Raw genomic sequence first — 19,749 nt, 5'->3', positions numbered from 1 at the left:
TGGAAGATGGCGGCGGACTTAGACATGGTACAGACTGAGCAGCTGCGGACGTACCTGATGGCATCCTAGGCCACCAGTACCGAGCTTGGAGCGAGAGGGTTCGCTGGCTGCCTGGGTGTCCGGAGCCCAGTACTTCATGAACTGAGCCCAGAAGGGTTAAACGCTGGGAGGATGGAACGTAGGTCCTCCCTTCTGGGCCTCCCTGCGGATCTGGCTCAGTGCGGGTGGCGTCACGGATGTGCTTGGTGAGTTCCCATTAGATGGGGCTGACGTGTGAAGAACAAGGCCCAGAGGGCTTGACGGGGGTTAAGGCGTTTAGCATCTCTGAGGTAGTGAAGATTCTTGTGGTCGGTTATGACGGTGAATGGAGAGGAAGCTCCCTCCAGCTAGTGACGCCACTCCTGCAGAGCTAACTTGATGGCCAGCAGTTCCTGGTTCCCGATGTCGTGGTTTTGCACCGCAGGGGTCAGTTTCCAGGAGAAATATGCGCAAGGATGGAGGCGGAGAATCGCGTGCAGACAGTTCCGGAAACAGTTCTCGCTCCAGCGAGTAATTTCACAAGGATCCCATCTGACTTCTGGAGAATGTTCATGGAGCCAGGAGTGTCCCAGGATGATATCCACCGTGGGTCCCTCCAGTACCAAAAATGAGATGGTTTCTTCGTGCAGACATCCAACTCGCAACTTCAGAGGGGGAGCTCGATAATTAACCCTTCCACGCTCAAGCGGTTTTCCCTGAATGGTCTCGACTGAGGTCTCGAATGGAGCTCCTGGGGCTGCCGCTTACAGGGTAGGTTGAGCCATGTTAGGAGGGCTTGAGAAATAAAGTTCTGTGAGAAGCCCAAGTTGACATGGGTAGAGACTGAAACAGAGGATTCTGTGATAAGTAGTTGCACAGGCAGAAGGGATAATGCGGAAACATCGGGTTCAAGTTAAATAGTACTCACCGCTGGGCGTGGAGGTCTCACGGGGCAGTTTCTGATGAAATGATCCGGGGATGCACAGTACAGACACAGTCCAGCAGTGAGGCGGCGAGCACGCTCTGTGCGTGAAAGGCGAGTGGAGTCGATTTGCATGGGTCTGGTACTGGAAGCCCGGAGGCGGGTGAGGCTTGCTGGTGTGCGGCTTCATCCTCGTAACAGGCAGTAAGGCGTTGCGAAATGCGGGAGATGGCTTAGCTTGCAGTAACAGTCCTTTGCTTTCTTGCAGGAAACACGTGGAACAGCTGGAGCGGTGGAGGATCGGAGCGGTAGAGAATCAGGAACTTCTGAGGTAAGGGAAACACAATAGGTCTGGCTTGGTTCAGGTAGGTGAACAGTAGACCGGACGAGGAGGGAGTGTGCAGATATAGTGAAGCTTGATTGGCTGCAGCAGGTGCGGGGAATCACAATGCAGGTGATTGTGATCTTGTGATGGTCCATAAAATTGGTCTATACAACTTCTGCATTATATTTTAAGTCTTTTGAAACTGAAAATCTACACCATATCTCCCAAATCTCATTTGTCCTTCTGTACTTTCAAACCTTTGACTCCAGATGTTTTATACCTGGATTTACAACAATCAAATACGCATATCTTAACTTAATCATAACATCATTTTTTAACTTAAATAAGCTCACAAAATACTATTGTTTGAATTCAGAAGATTTCTGGAATATTGCACTTTCTTATAATTTTTCTTTGAATACAGTAAAAGCTCCTACTGCTGTACTGTGGTTATTTCAAGTAGGATATTTTCCTGTATCGGGAATCCAGCTGCTGCTGCTGCTGTGTGTTTGTAGTTAGAAACATCACAGTAATTACAAACACACATGCATTCCAGCCTCATTCTGTCAGCCAATATTGTCATCAAACTCAGATATTTGTCATTTCAGAGAAATCATCTGTTTCCAGTGGGCAGGCGAGGAAGGAACAAGAAGCCGCAATCTACAGAAAAAAAAAAATAGATTTATGTGGGTTTTCACATCCAACCGTCAACACTTCACTGCTCTTCAGATTTCACCCAAACAAGCTTTACCTGCCCTCTGTGTCTCAGCAACAGATCACAAAAGTCTCATGGTTACAATTTCCATGGTAACTATGACCAGGTCATCTATTCATCAGATGAAAACCCAAAGAGCTTCATGCAGATCAGAGCAAACCTGAGACTCTCCAGCACAGACAGTTCATGAGCTGATGTTCCAACACAACACAACACACCTACACACACACATCTGTAGTTTGCTATTATGTACATGAAGAAACCAAGCCCTTTTATATGAATATTATATTAACAAATTAATATTAATATATATAATATTAGCATTTCAAATAAATTGATATTTATATATTAATATATAATTAAACTAAATATTGTTATATATTTTATTAATTTTACGTTTTCATTAATTATGGAAACATACACACACATATCTAATTACATATATATATATATATATATATATATATATAAAATGTTAAAGAAGTTAATTAAAGAAAATGTAAAATATTAGCTCTGTTGGAAAGTGTCAAAATATTCTATTTTAAAATGATTTTATAATTTTAATATACAGGCTGAACATTATAATGAATTATTAAATAACTTAAAAATTAAAAAAATACGTTTATAATATTTTGATACTTTTCAAATAAACATCTCTTGCATGCATTTTTAATTTGACACATTTTCATTAATTATTCTTGTACATGAAAATAGAAAGAATGTTATTTTATAATTATGTAAATAAATGAATAAATAAAAATACATTTAACCTTTTCAAGCTGTTGAAAAGTGTCAAAATATTTTGTTTTTACAATATAATAATTTAATAATTATAATGTGTAGAAAGAATAATACAATTATAACAGAATACTAATATTCTGTTATAATAACATAACAGAATAATATAATTACACTTAAAATGTCATCTTTAGTTCAAATATTAGAACCAAACTTTTAGTACACTGACAAAGTAAAATCTGTTTCTTAATAGCCATAAGTATAAGCAACAGTAACAGCGAATGATCTTTCCACAGTAAAAACAACAACTACAACAACTGGAAAAAGTTAATAGAGGTCTGCAGTAGTAAAGCATGAACATAATGTTCCTGAGCTCTTAACAGAGAGCTGTGAGTGACATGTCAAACAAAAGTGAGATTTCACTGAAAACCAGCGGAAAAGAGACACACTGCTCTCTCCGCTGAGAGTTCCTCTGTTCCACTATATAAACTCTTTTGTCCTCCACGGTCAGATTCAGACGTCCAGTAACGATGAGTGGCAGAGAGCAGCGGGAGTCGTCGTCCTGCAGTGAGGGTGAGATCTGTAAGGACCCTTCACACCAAAAAAGTGTGAAGAGATTCAACAACCCTTCATCCAAAACGCACCTGCCTGCGTGAGAACATGTCTCTGTCCAGTCAGATTCCCAGAGAAATCCCAGCGGCGGCTTTACAGACAACTTACTTGGGAAAAGGTGCTAAGGCAGGCATCACTCTTAATATCTATGGAAGCCGCACAATAATTTATATATAATATATAAGTAATTGTGACTTTTTATCTCACAATTCTGACTTTGTTTCTTGTAATTTTGAGAAAAAAGTCACAATTGCAATAAATAAACTTAGAATTCTGAATTTTCTCAGAAAATTCCAAGTTTACATCTCACAATGGTTTTCTTGTTTGTTTGTTTTTTAACAATTCATTTTTGCCTTTATTTGATAGGACAGTAGTTAGACAGGAAGCGAAGTTGGAGAGAGAGAGAGAGAGAGAGAGGGGGAATGGGATCGGGAAAGGGACTCGAACACGGGATGCCTGAAACACAATGGCGCTACATGTTGTCGCGCTGCCCACGTGGATATCAGTGCTGACCACAATGTTTTTTCTAGGAATATTAAGTTTACATCTTGCAATTCTGATTTTTTTTCTAAATACAGAGTTCACACCTCGAAATTCTGTTTTTTGATTCCATCACAGAATAAAAAATTTAAAAAAAGGTAATTTTGACTTTTTTTTCTACAAATCTGACATTTTTTTCTCGCAGTTGCATTTTTTATCTCACAATTGGGACTTTGTTTCCCGCAATTCTGAGAAAAGAGTCCGAGTTGTGAGATGTAAACACAGAATTGTGAGAGAAACTCAATTCTGTTGTTGTTTTTTCCTTTGAATTCTGAGTTTACTTCTCACAATTATGTGTTTTTGTTTGTTTGTTTTGTTTTTTCTGCCACTATAAAAAAGGTAATTGTGATTTTTTTTTTTTTCTTCTTCTTCTCACAATTCAGACTTTATTTCTTGCAATTCTGGAAATAAAAGTCTTAATTGCAACATATAAACTTAGTATTCTTTGTGACTTTTATCTCACAATTCTGCCTTTGTTTCTCACAGTGTACTGGCAACCATCCAGAACACTATGATATAAAGAATGTAGGTTTTTTGTATAATGGAATATGACAGTAGAGGCAGAAATAGCATGAAAACGTAAAATGATTTGCATTTTAATGGTACTTTGTTAATTATAGACTCAGAAGCATTTGTAATTAGAAATTTAATTAAATCAAAATGGCTGTGTCCAATTTCTTATAATCTCTGGTTTCCTGAGATCTGTTTCCAAGATAAGCTACTTACCAATATGACCCACTTTACATGGTTTCAATCAGTATGGTGTGGTGGCTTCTTCCGCTGCTGTGAAAAATCACTCTCAAAGTCTTGGGAGTTTTGATGCCAGAAGATAAGATAACTTTATTATATGTGATAATGAAGCCTGAGAGACCCTGCAGAGAATCTCCCGCATCTGTGTTTGCACCCTCTTATATACAGTTTTTCCCCCAAGGCGTGTTCAGTACATTTCCTATACAGTTGTTGTTTACCTTTTTTGGATGTGCCTCTAGTCTGCTTTCAGGAAGAGGACAGGAGGCCTCCATTTATAAGAATCATATATTTTTTTGTCTAATGTCACAACAGGATGTGCAGTTTCAGCACAGAATGTATGTCTGCACATCCTCTTCTCATACTGACCTCTACACACAGGCAGATACATGATTATAATAGTGGACTAACGTGATACATAAATGGCTATATTCACATTGATTATACTTGATTAATTTATATTTTGATTAATAAAACTCTTCTACAATGGTAAGATCCAACCAGCTCTTTCCTATTACAGAACAAGAAGGAGACCCTTCGAGAAAGTCACAGTACAGCCACCTCCACATTTCTCTGAGATGAGTTCATAAACACCTGCATTCACAATTAAACACAAAAACACAAGCATGTACTGTAATATCTGATGCATCAAAGCATATTAAAACTGGTGACAGAGTTCAGAGAAAGTAAAACGGCTTTCCTCTTAAGTCAGTATGTCTGACAAATGAAATGATTATACGTGTTCTGCGTCTGCAAGGTTTAAATCCCACTAATTAGCTGGGTTAATGTCTACGGTAATTTCTCAATTAGATATTTTAACTCTTCTGAGAGCAGGTGGAGAGTGCTGCACCTGTTCACAATAATTGAATTTAGGAGTGCAGAGGCGAGATGTCAAAGTTAGACTCATTAGACTGTTCAGAAAGGAATAGTGCTCACTAGATACTGTGCACTATATAGTGGTAAAAATACTATTAAAATAGCACACTACCATTCAAAAGTTTGGAATAATTAAGATTTTTTTTTTAATGTTTTTGAAAGAAGTCTCTTATGCTCACCAAGGCTGCATTTATATGATCAAACATGCAGTAAGAACAGTAATATTGTAAAACATTGTAATTTAAAAGAACTGTTTTCTATTTGAATATATTTTAAAATGTAATTCATTCCTGTGATACAAAACTGAATTTTCAGCATCATTACTCCAGTCTTCAGTGTCACATGAACCTTTCGAAGTCATTCTAATATGCTGATTTGCTGCTCAAGAAACATTTCTTCTTATTATAAATTATTATTATTGAAAACAGTTATGCTGCTTTATATTTTTGTGTAAACTGTGATACTTGTACTTAGAAAGTAAAAAAAAAAAAAAAAGAAGTTATTTGAAATATAAATCTTAAGATGACTTGACTTGACTTTTGAATAGTAGTGTATCACTGTTTCCACAAAAATATTAAGCAGCATTTCAAAGTTTTCAGCATTGATAATAATAAGACATTTTACTTCGGCAGCAAATAATCATATTATAGAATGATTTAAAGGATCACCCTTTGCATCACAGGAATAAATTATATTTTAAAATATACTCAAATAGAAAACAGGTATTTAGCATTTTTAATCTGAACATGTATTTTAAAATAAAAAAAAATTTAGTTGTCCAATAAAATAATGTTTACATGCAAAATCGTACACTAATTATGCCTAAAAAAACAACAACATATAAAATCATGTAAATGCATTAAACAGTGTTTTGTAATTGGGTAAAAGCCATAAATAATTTAAGCAAAAACTCCAGATTACCCAGATTTCTCTGCAAATAAAGACTCTTGGTGGCGTTCTGGTGGCATAGAAAAATAAATAATAATAATTTATTTAAATGATTTCAAATTGAAGGTTTTCTTGCATTGTATGTTTTTTTTTTTGTTTTTGTTTTTTTTATTCCTTTAGAAATTACTGTTTTTGAAATTCATTGGTATCTTTATGTGTTTGTAAACACACTCAATGAGACTGTCAATCATTCTTAAAACAGAAAAACGAAGACGCAGTCAAGAACATTGCATTTTGGAATGCAGTATTTATCCCAAAAGAGGCCTGCTACTAATTTTAAAAAATGTGCAATATTGTCAGTCCTGTCTTGTGTTTCCCCTCCTCTCGTGCCCATATTTGGTTTGTTCCTGTTCCCCTGATTATTAGTTGATTTGTCCCTAGCCGTGTTTGATTGTTCCCCACCTGTGTCAGTTCTCCTCGTTTGATTTCGTTCTGTTTATAAGCCCTGTGTTTCCCTGTCTCCACGTCAGCTGTTATGCGTCAATCCTGTGTTCCTGTGCTCCCTACGTTTGTGTTTCAGTAAAGTCTGTGTTGTTTCAAGTATTCCTCGTCTCCTCGCTTCCCTGACTCCTACAACCCGTGACAAATATGCAATCAGGAATAATGCACATTTTAAAACATTGTATTAGACCATTGAGTATTACATGCACTGTCCACAATATAAATACTGCAGAAACAAAACATGTAGTGTATGCTATATTGTTATTCTGAACATGCCCACACAAACACACACTAATGGCAGCAATGCAGAGGTAAACAAGACAGTGTTTTAGAAAATGATATGTCTTCTGCTAAGTCTTAATCGTGAGATGTATCAAGCAGTGAACTCTGTGATGTTCTTCTAATCAAGTGTTAAAAGATCAGCTGCTTCCTTTTAAGAATGACATTCAATTAGCTGTCCAATGTAGGCTGTTGATCACTATTAGCTTCATGATTGCCACTAAATTAAAGGCAGTGATGTGTATTTGGATGTGCGGTTCTGTACGTAACGAGGATGCGGACAGGTACGCTGAGCGCAGCAGCAGCAACAGCTCTGTTGAAGCATGCTCTCGCTGGCTGACGCTCGGCTGTCTAATGGAAGTCAATGACTCGCATTAGAAAGGTTCCAGAACAGACAGAGTATCCATGGAAACCTGCGCTGGAGAGCATGTCCGTCCCAGTGCCTGCAGCGATATATTGTAATTACAGAGCCATTTATTCTGCGCTCGGGAAAAAAAACCCTCAGTGATGGTCGTAATCACGGCCGTCTGAAGGATCCGCGTGTAAGTACGGCAGCCTACGCATGACCTGATTAAAATTCCAACTAAATCAAGTCCTTCTGGCCTGTGAGAAGAACATCTCGTCTGTGAAGTGACACATGATATCATGTGTGCCGTCACGCCGACGTGTCAGAATAACCCGCTACATGGCAGTACATGTGGTGGGCCACAACCTCTGTGTGTAAGCAAATCTAATTTATCACTTTGTTGTTGACCATGAACACTCACAGTCTCTTCCTGTGATATTTTACATGTCGAACATCTTATAATGTAACCGAATACATCATACTGATCAATACTAATAGTAAACTGTAACAATATAATATAAATAGATTTTAATATATTTTCTGAACAATTGCTACATTCTATAAAATGCTGGGTTATTTATTTTAACCCAAATGCTGGGTTCAGCCTGTTGGGTCATTTTATTGGGTTGTTTTTAATATTTTTTACCCGGGTGCTGGGTAGTTTTTCTGCACACTAAAAAAATGCTGGGTTATTTATTTATTTATTTTATACAAATGCTGGGTTCAGCTTGTTGGGTCATTTTACTGGGTTATTTATTTATTTAATTTTTTTGCTGGGTAGTTTTTCTGTTACTAAGCTGCTGGGTTATTTTTTCTACCCAACCACTGGGTTGAGCTTGCTGGGTCATATGCTGGGTAGTTTTTGTGTAACGCAGCCGTTGGGTTTGTGGCTGGGTCAATCTCACTGACAGCTGAAACCTCTCCCTCCGAAACAACCCAGCAGGGGTTACTTCAACCCAGCTGCTGAGTTACAGTCGGAGTATGGGCTTTTCATCCTCTACAGGAGAGAGTGGTTCTCAGCGACGCCGATTTGGTGCACTTCTTCAGCGAAATAAAGGTTTGTGGTAACACTTTATTTTAGGATCTCTTAACTAGTTGCTAATTAGTATGCATATTAATAGAATATTAGCCATTTATTAGTAGTAATTAAGCACATATCAATGCCTTATACTACATCCCTAATCCTACCCAATACCTAAACTTAACAACTACCTTACTAACTATTAATAAGCAGCAAATTAGGAGTTTATTTAGGGAAAAGTCATAGTTAATAGTTAATAAGTGTTCCCTATTCTAAAGTGTTACAAGGTTTGTATACATTTGATTTAATTTATAAAGTCTTTACTAACGCAACATACAAGGACGAGATGTCAGTCAGCTAAATGTGTCCGCAGAGGTCGTTTCGCATGACGGAAAAGCCTTTTACCTTGCATAACATAAACTGATTTCATTCGATATAATAGTGAATATAATTTAATTTAATGTCAAAATATGTTCTCTAATCTCAGTAGTGTTTGTTTATGGGCAGGTTATGGAGTCAGTCAGCTACGAGTGAAATATGAGGTGGCAGTCTGAGTTTCGCAGTTTCCCCAGCGAACAGCAGCATCACTGGCTCAGATTTAGCACCATTTCGGTGAAAAGGGACTAGAAAACGGTTGAATACACTTAAAGGGGTCATCAAATGCAAAATTCACTTTTACATGTTGTTTGAACATAAATGTGTGTTGGCAGTGTGTGTACACATCCACCCTATAATGACAAAAACCCAAAACCCATCCAGTGCTTTTTTTTTTAATTCCCAATAATAATAATCACTTTCTCAGATCAGACTGTTCTGAGATTCTTGGCAGACTGACGTAGTTCTGTACAGGCCCCTCACACGACTATTGACTGACATGGCCGTTTTAGCACAGACCCGCCCTGAGTGAGCAGGAAACAATCCAACATTGTTTCGACGCCAGAGCAGGTATAGAAAAGAATGTCTCCTAAGCAATTGAGGTGTTTTGTGAATGCATCTATGTTTGCGCGAATCATTCGTGATCCAGCTTCACCTACAGTGAATCTTTGCAAATCGCCTTTCCTAATAATGTGCTGGTTAGCAAGTTTCGCAGCTAAACACGGCTATAATTTACAGTCTCTCAGAGAACGGTTCATCACCCTAAAGTATCGTATCAACTCGAGGAACATGGGCATCCGGTATGTTTTCTGTCCAATATTTACCCAGCGCTGGGTTGCCAAATAAGCCAAGTTGTGTTGTTTTTAACCCAGCATTTTTTTAGAGTGTAGGCTTGCTATGTAGTTGCAAGGGGGTTCTGTTGTTCTGAGCGGTTTTTAGAGTGTTGCTATGTGGTTTCTACTGTTGTTTCTAGGGTGTTCTGGTTGCCAGAGTGTTGTCATGTGGTTGCTAAGGTGTTCTGAGTGGGTTTTAACACATTTCTATGCTGTTGCTGGGGCCTTTCTGGTTTCCAGGGTGCTGTTTTACAGTTGCTATGTCAATATAACAGCTAAAAATATCTTACAGACTTACTTACACTGTTGCTTTGTTATGCTGTTGCTAATGTGTTCTAAGTGGGTTTTAACTCATTGCTGTGCTGTCGCTAGGGTATTTCTGGTTGTGAGGGTGTTGTCATACACTTGCTTAGGTGTCCTGAGAGGGTTTTAAAACATTGCTATGCTGTTGCTATGGTTTTTCTGGTTGCCAGGGTGTTGTCATATGGTTGCTAGTAAAGTAAAATACAGTAGTAAAGTCAAAAGAACAAGTTTTTACCCCTTTAATGTGTAATTCATAGTAACAGCACACCTCTCTTCAACAAGCTGCATGATGGGATGAACTCCTCATAGAATGTTAATGCTTATGGGTTTATTCAAAGCAAGCACCAATAACTATTATTACCAATATTATTTCACTATTAATATTTTCTTCATCATGATGTTGGCTGCCTATTACCGCAACGCAGATGGACCGACAGGGCTGTCAGTCAAATCTGCTCATATTTAGACATTTTATTGAGAGATTTTGAGCTACAGCACGTTGTCATGGAAACAACAGATAAAAAAGGCTATCAATTGGAAAGCTAAATGAGCCGGGAATAAAAAAAAATAAATAAATAAAAGGAAAAGGAGAAGTGAAAAAAATCTAGCAATTAATGAATGAATGAATATTTTCTAAAATTTTAACAGGACACTATCAAATATAAATCTTATTTAACTAGGACTTGTAACACTGATAATTTTGGATAACTAAGTCCTTCAAACCACCGGATGATTTCTCAGAGTAAAAGTGAAAACATTTCTCCTCATGGGGTCTGTCCACTGATCCATCATTAGAGCAGAAATATGACATAAGATCTCAGACATCTATTTAAACTCCAGAAGTCTTGGGAAGAAAAATGATGGATTGCAGAAACGAGACGTGACAAAAAATGTGACCACAAAACCACTGTGAAAACATTTTAGTGCTATTGGTATGCTGTTGAACATGTATTTGGTTGCCAGGTTGTTATATGGTTGCTAAGTCTATGAAACAGCTAAAAATATTTTACGGACTTGCTTACGGTGTTGCTATGTGGTTAGTTGGGTGTTCTGGTTGCCAGGGTGTTGTCATGTGGTTGCTAAGGTCATCTGAGTGAATTTTAACAGCTATATGTTGTGAAGATGTTTGTGGTTGCCAGGGTGTTGTTATGTGGTTGCTAAGGTGTTCTGAGTGGGTTTTAACACATATGCTGTTGCTACAGTATTTATGGTTTTGCAGGATGATGGCATGCAGTTAACAGCTAAAAAATCTTACAGACTTACACTGAAGGAGGGAACCAAGCCATAATTTCAAAGCTGACTCTTTTTTGATTTGGACCAGAAACTCCCCTTATGACCTGCTAAAAACCACCTTAGCAACCACATAGCAACATATTTTTTTTTAATATTGAACTTGTAAGGAAGAGAAAAAAAATAAGTCGAGAAGAAAAAAGAAAACAGCAAATAGGGAGGAAGAGAGAAGTGAAATTAGATGAGACGCAGAGAGCTGAAATGAACAAGGAGGTCTCGGTTGCTACCTGACAGGCGGAAGTTCGTGATGAACGGCCTCTGAAGACGACTAATGCAACCGCTCTGATGAAATTGTGCTTGACAAATACTAGGAGAAACGGGACACAAACGCATCTGTTAGTCTTCAGCTCTCTCTCACACACACACAAATTCACTTTGATATTGATTAACAACACTGGGATATTAGCAGAAGAGAATTTGAATAAGTGTACTCACAGTGCACAGGAGAATAAAAGCGTTCTGCGGTTGTTCATTATGCTAATAAAATTCACACACTGGAATGTAAACAGATTCCAGAGGCCACATGTCACTGTGGCCCTTATTTACATATCATGAATAATGCCTGTTGCTCATCACCTGTCCTGTTGCAGAGGTTATTAAGAACACTGTTTGTAGAGTCTGAAGGAAATCATGACGCATGACACCAGCTTTAATAATATGGCCTACTAGATTTTTAAGTTTGTTTTGTTTTGTTTTTTCTGAAGAAAATGAGCAATTTTTTGTATCCCATTTTTGCCACTTGCTAAAGTGCTACACCACGAAACAGTAGGCTGAATGAAGCTGAGGGTGAATTTAATGGGTAATGTAACTGTCCAAAAATAGCTTAAAGAGAATTATGATACAGAAATGTTGTTATCTGGATAGGCCTACTTACAGGCTGTTTGCCTCTGTTTTCTTGCAGTCAGATTTCAGACATAAATTGGCAATGTATTTTCTTTCAAGTCATGCTTCAGCAGAGTTTGACTTTTTATGAATGCAGTTTCAAGAATCAGATATAATAAATCAAATCAGTGCAGTTCACGGGTGTGATTTTTGACAGTAATGTGCGAGTCTGAGACTGCCACCTAGTGCTCATAACTACACATACAGCACATCAACGACAGCCTGACTAACAACGTTTATATTCAGAGAATGTCCTTCGCCAAAAACACTCTGATAAATTACACATTAAGCATATGTTATGAATTTTGCGTCATTTTCATGCGTCACAATAACTACACAGGAAGCAATTTTCAAGAAATATTCCTGGTTCAAAACAACGTTCGTTCCATGCAGTTATAAAATATGGTTTTGCTGGAGCTGAACTGGGTATTAAACCCAAAAATACCTTAAACAACAAACGATAAATCGTTCAGATGTAAGATATAGGTGTTAATTATATTTCAGAGCCATTGTGGACACACGTGAGGAGAGCGAGCAAAGATTTATAGCATCCTTATGAGCCTGATATGAAATGGACACCACTTCAATCAGCTAACATGTGCGCGAGAATCCCGTCCAATTCCTTAAGACGCTGTTGCTGAGGATGGATATTGGCTGGAAACTAGGCTACTGTACCCATACGATTTATGCAGTATACAACAAGAGCACACTGCATGGAATAGGCTACTATATCACATAATGCATTCTGCTCTGGTGTAAATCTTGACTTATCATTTGACTGTACTGCCAAAAAATATATTTTAGTAAAAATTAAAATAAAAATGGAGATCAGCTGTATTTATTTTTAAGATCTTCACTCACATAATGCAGAGTAGTGGGATCATGTGACAACACAGCATAAGATAGCACACGTCTGCAAGATGTCTGATAAAGATCGCTTCATCTGGAAAGCATCTGCTTTGTTCAGACATCTGTTAGACATCTTTCAGATGACAATTTTACTTGCATTCTAAATAAATCATAAACATCTTAAAGACATCTCCTACACCTCTATTTGACATCTGATAGGAAACGTCCTATAGATGTATTGCAGATGAGCAAAAACACACAAAAAAAATGCATCTTGCAGATGTGAATGCAGACGTCAAACAGACATCTCCATTATGTATGTGCGCTATCAGGGGAAATGTTTGTCGATGTAGGCTATAGGCTGTTCCAAGTTAAATAAATACATACATACATAGTAGTATGCTAATGTGCAGTATGCAGTATGTTAGTAGCTATTCAATTTCAAGCCAGGAAACACTGGATGGATAGAACTTAAAAGTACGCAAGATGTGCCCAAAAACAAAAGTGATCATTCAGGAACCATTCTGAATGAATTACATGCATTGCATTGTGGAAAACGGTACTCAGAGCAGTATGCTCATTTTTAGCAAATGCACATTTTAGTAAATGTTGTAAGTCATTGTCTATGCATGCATACATACAGATAATTTGCATGCTATCCCAATCTTAAAATGTAGTTTGAAATACTGTCAGTTTTTGTTAAAATAATACAGTTTAATGCCAAATGCTTCTATAAAAGTTAAAATTTTCAATTCTGTGCAACTCGATAATGCGGCTAACAGCCAACTTATATTACAGAGTGCCAAAATGTTTGAATTTGTAATAAAATAGAATTTGAAAGCGGAGATTTTGTTTTATATCAAAAGTAACAAAGTGCATGCTGCAAGGGATGTATGCTACAAATAAAGTTAAGTGAAGTTTTGTTCACACCAACTACAAACAGCAGAGTAAAATATTGATTTTGGAGATTTATGAATCAATATCAGTTTATCAAAATGAGAATCGATTAAAACCAAGAAATCAATATTTTAAACACAGCTCTAGAAACACAAACAGTGTCACAATATCAACGCTGAATCAATTTGCAAAATTGAAACCAAGTTCTAGAGTGATTTACTTGTGAATAAATGTTGAAATACCAGCTGGGATATGCAGTATACATACTAAATACTGCAGAAATAGTGAGTAGTATGGCAGTAATCCATTGTGAACACAGCCACCGATTCATATTACTTGTTGAAAAACCAATATGCATTTTTAAAGGTCATTTCTTAAATAATCACATCTGTTTCCCTGAATCCTGAATATGTAATCGCAGGCTGGTGTGTGTATATGTGTGTGAGCTATGACTTGATATTCAACTCACATTTTTCTACACCCCCTCCCCCAGCTCTCTCTCTCTCTCCCTGTATGTGTGTAAATCTCTGATCATTGCAGGCCGGTCACAGGATGTGATCTGATTTACAATGGGTTCATTAACCTTGGGAAATGGTCTGGACTCTGCAGCACAAACACGCTATGTTCAGATGGACTTCACAGTGAGCTCAACGGCGCTCGCCCTCTGCAGCGCAGCCGTAACCACGGGCAACCTGCATCTGAGCATGACTGGATGCAGCTCTGGCAAGGAATAATCAATATCCTTAGTGGACACATGCATAGGGATTGAGCTCATCGCAGTGGAGAACATACACATATTCCAGGAGCAGATGGCAATGCCACGAGACGAGAGTGTGTTATTTTACTATGGTTAAGGGGTGCTGGTGGTCTGTGGTCTTCAGTGTTTTGTTCTGCAACAAGTATAAGAGCATTGTTAATGTGAACTAAAATTACAACTGTTCAAACAGTTTTTGTTAATTAAAATAAACCTCAAAGAAAATAAAATGTAAGTACTGTATTAGATGAATCAACAAAAATGACAAATGTTGCATTACTGGCAACAGGGTTTTTACACTTAACTAAAACCATGTTTAACTTAAAATATTATTAAAATAACTCAAATTAAAACTTGAAAAAAATTACAAATGTAAATTAAATAAATATTACATTAAAAATAAATTAAAACAATGACAAAACCACAAGAAAATTACTAAGGCTTTACCTCCAATTAAATTGAAAACAGAAAATATCAAAATAAAACTAATTGAAAATATTAAAAATAATATTAGTTTAAATATTAATCTTACTAAAATTAAAAATGAAATACAAACAGAAAATGAAAAATAAATAGAAACAGATCTAATAAACAACAAAAATGTCAAAAGCACAACAAAATTACTCAAATTTAAGCTAATTCAAAGCATTAATAATGCTATAATATTATATAAATATTACTAAAATAACATATAAAGGTACACCCTCCATTGTATGTGTATTACTGTAAAAGTGTTTTTGTGTGTGTGTGTGTGTGTGTGTGTGTGTGTGTGTGTGTACTGGTATACATGGTTTATGAGGACACTTGTGTCCCCGTAAAACAAAAGGCTTAAAAAACATTCAAAACGGTGTTTTATGAAATTCAAAATTTGCCAGTAGTTTCCTGTAAGGGGTAGGTTTAGGTGTAGGGCAATAACACATACAGTTTGTACATTATAAAAACCATTACGCCTATGGAGTGTCCCCGTAAACCACATATACCAGAGTGTGTGTGGGGTCAACTGAAAGACAAAACTGGTTTCTGTTGTCACTGAATGCCTCAGATACGGTAAGTTGAATTTAAACAATTAGATATCAATTGTAGGCCTAAGGGGGAAAAAATTAATGGATACACAGTACACTGGGTCAAAAGTAGAGTCACGCCACCAAGTAGTTTTAATTCAGCTCCATTTCAAACTAGTTGTAATATAACATTACCGTTATATCACAACCCTTTACAGTAACTGCACATAAAAAGTGAATGCTACAGTACTCTGATCAAGTGCTGTCATCAGCCTCTGAAACACATTCAGAAAGTGCAACAGTGAAGAATCAATGCTTATTATTCAAATTAAGCCATTACAAAAAGTGCCATTTACAATGTCCACCTTCTTCAGGCTGGAGTTATCTGTTATTGCACCGCCAATCTTATTTATGCAAAAAACAGTCACTGAGTTATTGCTTATAAATTTTTCTCTGGTGTCAGCCGAATGAAAAAGCATTTTTTTGGTTGAAAAAACCAAGACGGCCAGGAAATGGAGTTTCCTCTTATTACTGTGTACTCGTCCCTTCAGAATACAGATTATATGTCTGCAAAGAAGTCATAGCTGACTTATGAAGCTTTGAAAAAGATCTACGATGTCCGTATCATGAGATACACTATGCAATCTCATAAGAAAATAGATTAGTTTCCTATCTTTAGATTATTTATAATTATTTTCTATTTATGTCAGTTTAAAATTCCTGATTTTTTTTGCATCTGTTAGACTTATATGAATATTAGATAGATGGAATAAAAATGTTAAAGAAACAGATTGATGTCCCTGTATGCGAGTAACCTGATGAAGTATAAGCATTTCCTTCATATTTATACGACTAATTTCATTAAAAAACACAGCATTAAAGCTCTTCTGTAGTGCATAATGTCATAAAAACCTTCATCTATCTACTGACCACAGCAAATTTCAGGGGGCTTTCCTTCATGGAGTACTTTTTTTTTTGGCTGTCCATTTCCTTGATAAGTATGTCAGAGATATTGTACCATTCTGGCTATTAGAGTTTGCCAAGAGTGCATTAAAATCATTCATAAAAGGTTATGAATAAAGAGCAATCATTCATAAGAGGAATGTAGCTTTTGAATTACATAGAGTGAATCTCACAATATGTCCAGGTCATATTTCACCCCAAAATCAAATGAACAAAAATAAGAAACTATTATTTTGCATAAGGAAAATGAAGCTTGGGAGCATTAAGATGTATGTACTTATTTATTTATACATACATTTTCTTGACAAATCCACATTTCTCCCTCAAATTCTCACTAATGTAATGCATATGGATGTTTAGTTATATATATATATCTATATCTATCTATCTATCTATATATATATATATATATATATATATATATATATATATATATATATATATATTTATATATTTTTTTTTTAAGCTAGATACTTAGGATAAGGGATTCATGGAGAAAATAATGTCTTAAAATGTACTTTATTTCATTATAAAATATAATTTCTCATTTCTTTCATTTGATTGTGGGATTTAGACATGTTTTGTGAGATTCACCACATAAATCATTGAAAGCAGCATTACAAGTTGGGCTTGATAAACAGCCATATTCCTGGACAAGCCGTCCCGTGACCTGGTACAGACACAAGTGTGCGTGATTCTATTTCCTATGAAGGACAATCACTTCCATCGCAGACCTCTGGCTTCTCTATACTCAGTTTGTACTGGACTTTCTTCGAGAGGAACCTGCAAACAGGAAGACCAAAAAAACATGAACAGAGTTTTAGGGTGTATTCGCACCAGGAAAGTCCGATAGTTCACTTGCTTTGGTCCGGACCAAATAGAATGTTTTTTTTGTTTGTTTGGTGCGGTTCGCTTTCACACTGCCCTTTTTGTAAGTGAACCAGAAATTGTAAACACAACCACACGTGTGCTAAGGTCATCCGTTCATTGGACAGAAATTCTCAAGCAGGGAAAAACAGGAAGTGCAAAAACAGGCTAATCATGGAGGTCTTTCGTAGTGCAATTTTTATTATTTTACTGATTTGCTGTCATGAGATAAAAACGCAATATGAAGAAACTTATGAGCATCATATATGAGACATGTCATACAATGTTGTAATTACAACTTGCCAAAAATAAAATCTATAGACATGAAATACTCAAAGCATATCAAAATGTTAGTTTAAACATTTACATAGATACATGTGCGCTAGGCGCATATCATATCGTTTGTGCGGAGAGTGGAAGCTTAAGCGCGCTTCAGAACATCATACAAATACGCCATAATTGTTGCTCATAAAGTTAATAATAATACATCGTTCGGAACTGTAAAGGGTATATTTTTATTTGTGTGCACTCACAATATCAAGAAAACGTGCCTTTCTAAAATAAAGAAAACTAATAGGATGTGCTTCCCGTCAAAAATGAACCGTAACTGAATGTTTTCCTTACAGACATGATGAATATATCTATAGAAAGCTTTGAATTTCTACAAAACGAAATAAATCATATCCAAAACAAAAACTCTTTCATTATAATCCGTAAAGATGCATTTCTTTCTAAAGGCGCGTCCAATGAGGAGATGCGAGTCAGGATTTTTAACTTCATCTTTGTGACACTGACTCAGAAAACACTAGTTTATTAATAAATAATTCAAATATCTCCTTACTATTTTCCCAAGACGCAAGCTTTAGCCTATTTAGTGCGCTTATGTCACGTTGCTGTGGGCGCTATGGTCACGAAAACTCATAATTTGCATGCGTTTTTAAGCATTGCGGTTTGAAAACGAGTGATTTAAGCAATTGAAATGCAAACAACAGCACTATATGCGCGAGCTGTGTGTTTTCTGAGCGTGCTTTCTGCAATTGGATCGGATCAAGGCCGGTTCATATTCACACCTTAAACGAACCGTACCAGAGTTCGTTTGGAAGCGGACCGAGACCATCTCTTCAGCTGGGTCTCGCACGCTTGTTTGGTCCGCTTTTAGTGCGCACCGCTGCATTCTCACCTGCCCAAACGAACCGCACCAAGAGGGAAAACGAACTCTAGTACGATTCAACCGAACTAAATGAGGCAGGTGTGAAAGCACCCTAAGAGAGAACTACGGAAGATCTGCTGGAGGAATTAACTGATCTCAGTACGAACCTTGAGAACGAGTTGTCGAAGATAAGAGTATATTCTCCAGAGTTCCTGACCTTCAGCTGACCCTGAATTGTTTCTTTATGAGAGTTACATCTTGTCAGAGGGATCAGAACCTGAAAGAAAAAAAAAAAAAACACAGGTTTGAGGATCCATTCATTATTACACTAAGGCTGTCTGGACATCATCACCATCTTCTTATCAACGCTTTGACAGGGTTATACAGCAAAGGCTGCATTTATTTGATCAAAAATACAGTACAATTGTGAAATATTATTACAATTTAAATTAAGTCTTTTCTACTGTAATAGATTTTAAAATGTAATTTATTTCTGTTATCAAAGCTGAATTTTCATCATCATTGTCATCAATTTTCAGTGTCACATGATCCTTCAGAAATCATTCTAATGATCTGCTGCTCAAGAAACTTTTCTGATTATTATCAGTGTTACAAACAGTTTCAGCATTCTTTTATGATATAGAAATTTAGAAAGTTTTAAATGGAAATATTTGTCTTCACTTCTGATCAATTTAATGCATTATTGCTGAATAAAATATTAATCTATTTTAATTTCATAAAATCCGACAAACTTTTGACCGGCAGTGTTGTTTGAAATATTTAATGTAGCTTGTTTGGATATGCCTAATATGATGTTTTAATATAATAATAAACTTATATCTTTTGAAAAATGCATATGAAAAAGTATTGTATTACCACATCTAACACTGAAATCACTAAATTCTGAGTGCAGTAACTTAACTGTAAACTAAGTGAAATCAAAGAACAAAAAGAGAAATGTTGCTTCGTTTATTTCATGTGATGTGTTATACAATATACAACATAATATAAGTCATCGACTGGTATAAATATACATAGTTAAAACTTTAACAAGCTA

General features: G+C 36.5%; 1 protein-coding gene across 3 annotated transcripts in view; it reads right to left on the bottom strand.

Moving 5' to 3' along the window:
- Positions 1-15,842: 15,842 nt before the first annotated feature.
- fyco1b (FYVE and coiled-coil domain autophagy adaptor 1b) overlaps positions 15,843-19,749 on the bottom strand; it is a 29,319-nt gene continuing 25,412 nt past the window's right edge. For all 3 annotated transcript variants that reach the window (XM_058749562.1, XM_058749553.1, XM_058749544.1), the window contains exons 17-18: positions 18,860-18,969; positions 15,843-17,458 (exon numbers count right to left, since the gene is read on the bottom strand). In XM_058749562.1, coding sequence (XP_058605545.1) covers positions 17,380-17,458; positions 18,860-18,969 — 189 coding nt within the window. In that variant the 3' untranslated portion in view covers positions 15,843-17,379. The remainder of the gene's footprint in view (positions 17,459-18,859; positions 18,970-19,749) is intronic.

Source organism: Onychostoma macrolepis, chromosome 02, assembly GCF_012432095.1.
Source record: "Onychostoma macrolepis isolate SWU-2019 chromosome 02, ASM1243209v1, whole genome shotgun sequence".
NCBI lineage: Eukaryota > Metazoa > Chordata > Actinopteri > Cypriniformes > Cyprinidae > Onychostoma > Onychostoma macrolepis.
This window is presented reverse-complemented; position numbering and strand designations above follow the sequence as displayed.